Consider the following 7,071-nt stretch of genomic DNA (forward strand, 5'->3'; position numbering starts at 1 on the left):
AATCTGTTCCGCCAGCTCCATCCCACTACGGTCGTTTGACCACGAAGAAGCGTACCTATGTCCAGGTGATATCCTGTTAGGCAACATGTAACTGGGGGATGTATATATTAAATATCTCGAACGATGTCACCTGACCGGACAGCTATACCCTAAAATTAAAGAGTAGAATCCTGGGGGTGAGGGAGGTACGTGTGGGTGGTGGTTGTTGCAGCTGTAATATCCGCATGGGCGGCTGTCGCACTATGGTGTAGTTTGGCGACGCCACTATATGGGAACTCTTCCGCACTTTAAATTTAATTCGAATGAAAAACTAGATTGGAAATACGTCCGCTTCTTATTTTTATACTCTTGCAATATGATGCTGCAAAGTATATTTGTTTTATTCACCTAACGATTATCACTTAAACCCAATCGAGATAGATGTATGCGCAGGCCGGAATACGGAAAGTGACACCAGCTAGTACAAGAAATGCACTTGGCTGATGCGACGTTCCGGCGTATGACGGTCTGACACACGGAACAGTTTGTGCGAGGAACCAGGACTTGCTGAGTGGTTCTCTCACGAGGATTGGAGCAGGATGAAGGATTGGGGTAATTGGTCATATTGAGAGTCTTGTTGCCTGTGTGAGCTTCTTAGGGCCGTGGAGATCCTTTCTTGGCCACTCGACTGGAGTGCGCGAACAAGGTGCAGATTGTACAGCCGTTGAGGCATGTGTCGCAGTAGTGCATTGGCAACATGGGGTCACGTAACTCGTGGTACACTCCCTATGGGTCTTAAGGCCTGAGAGGTTCATAAGCCCTGAGCAGATCTAAAGATGGCTCCATCCAACTCCTACCTATCCAGAATAGACCCTGACATACCAAACACATGTCCTGCATGCAATGAGTCTCCGCATGACACTAACCACCTCTTTGCATGCCCAACAAACCCCACTCATCTAACACCCCTCTCCCTATGGTCCGACCCCGTCGAAACAGCTCGTTTCCTGGGCCTTCCGTTAGATGACCTCGACGACAACGAATCTAGAATTTATCACCCAAACGGGGATTAGATAATCGTTACAACAACAACAACATGGCTCCCTCCATTGCGTGTATTGCGCCTTACCAAGGTGGAGTTAGAATGAAGCCTTTTAGCGCAAATGCAGCGGAAGAATTCCTCCTACACAAGCGCCCTCTTGTAATCAGTTTAAGAAATACAGTGCAGAACCTACATCGCAACAAGAATTAGAATCAACAGAATCTTGATAATTTTCAAATTATTAACTTAATACTAGATATAAATTGTTAGACTTTTATTTATATAATGTATAAGCACAAATTGTAAAAGCATAAAATAACTACCTTAATATTTGGCATACATCTCAAAAATGTAATTTTAGAAAATTTTCACCTCCATCACTTACTTGAAAATTTTTAATCTTTTAGATCTGTACATTTAAAAAAAAAGCAAGTGTATTATCTAAATTTTTTTTATTTTCAAAAAGATAAAAGCTACAAATTACAGTAAAATACTGGAATGACAATATGTATATGCATATAATTTCTCAACTAGTTACACAAAGTTTTGAGAATCGCTATAATGATCAAGAAATGTAAAGGGGGGGAAAGTTCACGCACTGCAAAATACTTATTTACAGATTCGATTACCAAACCAGCAGGAGCAAATAAGTTGTTAGGTCCTACAATTCAGGTTACTTTCGTTCTCAAGCCAATTGCTTTATGCACCTAGGTCATTTTCCTTGACATAAGTAGCTGTAAAAGTACACAACTTTTTTACGTTTGTTTACGTTTCGACGGCACAAACACATGACGAACAATAATGTTTGGTTTCTTGCGCACCTCCTTAATAAAGGCTTTCTGTTGCCCTTCTTTACTAATACTGCCATTAGTGTTTTCTGAAACAATACTGACATTTGCACTAATGTCATGTACAGTAGGACCCTCTGCACGAAACTGCACATTCTTCTCGCAATAATCTTCAGTGGGGAATGCATATCTTTTTTGAGATAGAATAGAAGGGCCCGGTTGAGCGTCCAATCCAGGGGGTTTTCTTTTATTTTGCTTTGGTAGTACCATCTGCAATTCGTTTGCTAAAGAATTGCTGTTAATATTGCTCTCTTGCAAATATTTATCAGAACTAAGTTCTGTCTTTATTGAAGTAGTTGATTCCTGCTGTGTTTGTGGTGTACCAATGTTTTCTTTACACTCGACATTTGATTTTAAGGATGTTGGTGTCTTGTCGTCACTTTGATCATCGGGTTCTTCTTTCGCTGATATATTTCCAGAGATTGTCTTGCATATTGCTGATGTATTCCCATTCTTAAAGCCTCCTAATGATGTGCAAAGTATTTGTGGTTCCCTTTCCTTTAACATGGCAGGTGATACGTGCACAATACGAGGTCGTGCAGTCTCCTGTTCTTTCTGGGTAATATTAAACTCTATTGCACGAATAGATTTGAACTTAACTCCGTGCTCAGTCAAAAGATCCTCTCTGTCGAGCAGTACACAACGCGTTTTTAATGCTTCGAAGCGCCATCTGAAAAAAAAAACATCTTTCTATTATATAGTTAATAATTTGTATTGAAATACCTTGTCATCTCCTGTTGAACGTTGCGTAGCTGCTCTTCTACACTGGCTTTTTGTATTTGCACACTATGAAGTTGTCTCTTAAGTTCATCAGTTTCTTGTCTAAATAAGTTAGGAGTAAAAATATTTGTGTGAAACACACATAATCCTTAACTGTACCGTAAAGTTAATTAAAATGTGTTCTTAGCATAAAAATTAGCCTACATTTACAAACGCGTTTTCATATTAAATGATGGAGGTGGCGAAATTTAATTTGAGCTAGCTATCTAATTAATTGTTATTCCCATTTGGACTATACAAAAGGCGCGACTATACCGAAACATCTTCAACGCCTCAGTAGCGAAACGAGTTACATAATTTACAACTTTTACAGGTAATGCGTACTTGCAGAAACTCAGCATCGAATCAAGCCACGTAACACCCTTATCGTTGGCCAGGTCACGTAGTCGATTCTGAGACACATTTAATTGCTTCTCTAAGCCTTCCACTTGACCGAGTAGTTGGCGAATGCGTTCATTTAGTTTGTCTGTAAATGATGATGTTTAATTATGCCAAATTTTATAATATTTCAGTAACTCATATTAAGTACCTTGATATGTACGATCAGCTGCACAAAAAATTGAACTACACTCCTTAAGCTCTGTGTGCATTGCAATATTTTCGCGCTTCAATCGCCTTATTTCTGACTGACTGTCATGACATATTTTTTTCATATCTATGTAGCTTTTCTTTTGGACAGCTAGCAGTTTTTTCATTGCTTGCCTTTGATCGTCCACTTCAGCGAAGAGCGAATTGCCTTTGCGATCTGAAAGCAATTTTAAAATATGCCCAAATCACGATTAAAACAATAAAGTAAATGTAATTACCAACACTCTCTGGCTTTGTTTCTAACATCGCCAATCTCGCATTAGCTTCTGCTAAATGTTCTTGGGTACTTTCAAGCAAAACTATCTTTTCATCTAGATCTTCACGTTTTGAACGCAAATTTTCCTCCAGGCATGTTACTTGATCTCGTAAAACTTCAATATTACTCTTTGAAAAATATACACCAATAAAACTTTATCTATTTTTAAAATTTTACTGATTGGTTACCTCTCTTTCCGCCAATGCCATTGTTTGCCGCACCATACTTTCTTGAAACTCTTCCAATTTTTGCATCAACGCAAAATTTTCTCCTTCCAGTGATGCTATACGATTGGTAAGCTCTTCTGTTCCAGCATCTACTATTGACGACGTACTCAACCTTTTTGCTGATTTTACCGTTTCTAACTGTTTACGCATTTCGGCATTTTCAGCACTCAACGCCGCGTAGTCCTGCTGCAATGTGGAGTAGTCTGTAGATAAAATGTGATGTTGTCTACGCAAATCTTCCAACTCTGTTTGCACTTTTGTTTTGCCTTTGTTTTCCTTTTCAATCGACGCAAGCGTTCGCATTAGCTCCTCGATTTCCTGCGAGAGATAATTTTCTGCAGCATAGGCGGTCTCCAGATTACGTTTCAACTCATGGATACGCTGTGTGTCCGCCTCCGCATCATCGCGCATATGCCTATAGCGCTCAAACAATTTTCCATAATGATCCTGAAGATCTTCAAGTGGCAGCGACATGAATTCGATTTGAAAATCGTCTTCCATAACAAGCGTTTAAATTGAAGAACTTTTTTCTTTTAAATTAAATGTCACTTCAACAGTGCTGCCTAATTAGAGTAAATGACGCTACAATTTGAGTTTGACGTTCTGATTTATGCGCTAGATGGCGCTGAGAATGAATGTCATTTTATGTGCATATACAGTTTCCTCATTTAAAATGTAATTGATACAGTCATATATTACTTTTATTTATTATATACTATACTATTAATATTAGAAACGTAATTTCTTTATGCATTTTCGTCTTACTTTACAACAATATATAGTTATAATATCTCAAAAGATAACTTTATTTTTTGCGGTAGCGATGTCAACTTGATGATAGATTCATGACTAAAAGGACTAGTGCCTCTTGGCTGCGTATTTATTAATATTTGCCAGAGACCAATTGACATCTTGCCAGCAAAATATATTTACCTGAGTACCCTACGGTTTCGCGTGTTAGGGAATTTACCTGATCGAATTTCCACGAGATTGTAAATATGTTGCGCATATGATGCTTAGCAGCGTAGAGCCTTTGAATTATTAGTTCCTTCCGTTAGTACATATATATGTAAGTATGTATGTACATACATACGAGAGGCATTGTAAAAATTTAGATAATAAAAGAAAACACGTTTTTCCAGAAGAAAAGTTGACTATGTTTTTATATTTATTTATTATTTGGTTTTATTTTAGATGATGTATTATACATATATCAGCTATTTAAAAAACAAACAAGACAAACGTTACCGAAGTTATAAAACCCTTCCAAATGAAAGAGATCGGGCAGTTTGTATGTTGGCTATAAAAGTTCGATCTGAATAATTTGTTCGAAGATTGTACCGTTCTCTTGAACTTTAGTACTAGCAAATTTCATGAAGATATATATCTTTTCTAATAAACCAGTTTTTCCTACAAGAACTAAATTTTGATAATTCAGTTTGATATCGGAGGTTCCGACAAATGAGCAGCTTCTTAGGGAGAAAAGGACGTGTACAAAATTTCAGATCGATATCTCAAAAACTGAGACTGGTTCGCGTATATACAGGAAAACAGATGGGCATGGCTAAATCGACTGAGCTCGTCACGATGATCACTTATATATAAATTTTATAGGGTCTCCGACATTTCCTTCTGGGTGTTACAAACTTAATATACCCTGTTCAGGATATAAAAAATTAATAGAGTGAAGTGCTGAAATTCTATGACTAATTACAAGATCTTATGTAGAAAGAGAAAGCATATGATATTTCATAACATTTGAAAATAAGCACATCAATAACGGTATCGGCAAAGCTGACATGATAAGAGACTCTCTCATTTTTCTCTCAAACGCGTTCCCAGATTGGTAACGATGGGGATCAGGGAATGTTGAACAACTGAGATCAGAAATAAAACAGCTAAAAATAATTGACAAAATCAGAGAGAAACGAAATTTCAGTAGACCACACATTTAATATTAAATTCCAATATTCATTCTTTAAAATGAAAAATATTTGTATTTAAAACGTTTCTCAAGTTATGACATATTATTTTGAGTTTATTGCTTCTTTGTTATAAGTTGTATATGCAGGTTATAGACACCGGGAACCGAGAACCTAAGAATAATATCGAAAAGTTAAATAAACAAAAAATAAGTGATACTATGCTATGCAAACAAATATAAACAAATAAAATTCTTAATCGTGTGATGAGTAACACCAAATCTTTTAGAATTTGCTTCCTCTTGGTAAATCCCGGCGTTGAATCGACCAGGAGTTCTACGCGAGGGAACCAAAGACCTGCGGTGTTGGACCGACAGAGTAGTTCTTTTTTAAGCGCGGCCGAAATAAGCTAATGCAGAAAGATATTGCCATTAGAGTATTATCTGTTTACATTATTCCTTTTGGCTCGTTTGTAAAATATGTAGATAAGGTAACACTAATTATATGCTAGAATGCAACCCTTTTATAATTGTGTGAATAAAAAGAATTGAACAAAAGTTAAATATTGAATTTAAGTTATTTTTGCGCTATTTAATATAAAATAAATACGTAGAAACAAATTAGCAAAGTGTTAATGGATAGAAAAGTTAAAAATATATTTGTAAATTTCATTATAAATCAAAGAAATACGCACTTTTAATAATTTAATCTTTGAACTTAAAATACAAATACATATCTCAAAAACCATAAGTTAGCGGCAACTAAATGTATATATTTTCCTAATCTGGAGAACCGCTTCTATCCGCAAATACCAATTTTAACCTCGAATTCGATGGATGCTATTCTAAAATTTACCCATATTTAATGTCAAAGCCAAACTCTTACATTTTAAACTTGTTTAGTATTTTAATTTTATATAGTACGTTTAATCTTAATTACCTCTTCTAGCCTATTAGGCATGCTTTTTATGAAGTTTTCACAATAACTGAGCTGAATTTTCCCCACTCTTCCAGTGATAATACTCTTTTCAAGTCTTCCTTATTAGAAACGCTGTGGTTGCGAACTTTTGTGTCAAGATAACTAAACTAATTTATATCAGGACTCTGTGCTAGTGTTTCCAAAATATTTGGAGTGTTATATATTAACTAGGCCTGTATGTTGTAAGCCTGATTCTTGGGGTCGTTGATCTAATAAAAGAACCAATCTTCGCCCAACCGCAACTTTTCGATTTTTCGAGGGTACATTTAGCTACAAAATACCTAAAAACATCTTCGAATCCGTAATCCTTTCAATAAAATAAAGGGTTTCAGGTCCAACCGGCGAAAAGGATCCCAAAACAATGACACCATCGCCGCGCTGTTTCACATAAGGCTAACCGGAGGACCCAAATACATATATTGAATTTGCTCTCGTCAGAAAACATCACTTG

The 7,071-nt window shown here is 36.4% G+C and overlaps 1 protein-coding gene across 1 annotated transcript; it reads right to left on the reverse strand.

The window, feature by feature from the left end:
* Positions 1-1,454: 1,454 nt before the first annotated feature.
* On the reverse strand, positions 1,455-4,278 carry Spindly (spindle apparatus coiled-coil protein 1 spindly). The gene is made up of 6 exons (XM_014238938.3): positions 3,682-4,278; positions 3,456-3,621; positions 3,179-3,394; positions 2,974-3,115; positions 2,593-2,691; positions 1,455-2,539 (listed from the first exon to the last, which is right to left on the reverse strand). Exons 1-6 carry the CDS (start codon positions 4,219-4,221, stop codon positions 1,777-1,779), a joined length of 1,926 nt encoding a protein of 641 aa, XP_014094413.2. The 5' UTR covers positions 4,222-4,278; the 3' UTR covers positions 1,455-1,776.
* Between the last annotated feature and the right edge of the window lie 2,793 nt (positions 4,279-7,071).

The sequence above is a fragment of the Bactrocera oleae genome, chromosome 6 (genome assembly GCF_042242935.1).
Source record: "Bactrocera oleae isolate idBacOlea1 chromosome 6, idBacOlea1, whole genome shotgun sequence".
In the NCBI taxonomy this organism is placed as follows: Eukaryota; Metazoa; Arthropoda; class Insecta; order Diptera; family Tephritidae; genus Bactrocera; species Bactrocera oleae.

Coding starts and splice junctions, on each gene's coding strand:
- Spindly (XM_014238938.3), bottom strand. CDS start 4,221: ATGGAAGACGATTTTCAAATCGAATTCATGTCGCTGCCACTTGAAGAT. Junction 3,116..3,178: donor AGCTGATCGTACATATCAAG/GTACTTAATATG, acceptor CATCATTTACAG/ACAAACTAAATGAACGCATT. Junction 2,692..2,973: donor TCGATGCTGAGTTTCTGCAA/GTACGCATTACC, acceptor TAACTTATTTAG/ACAAGAAACTGATGAACTTA.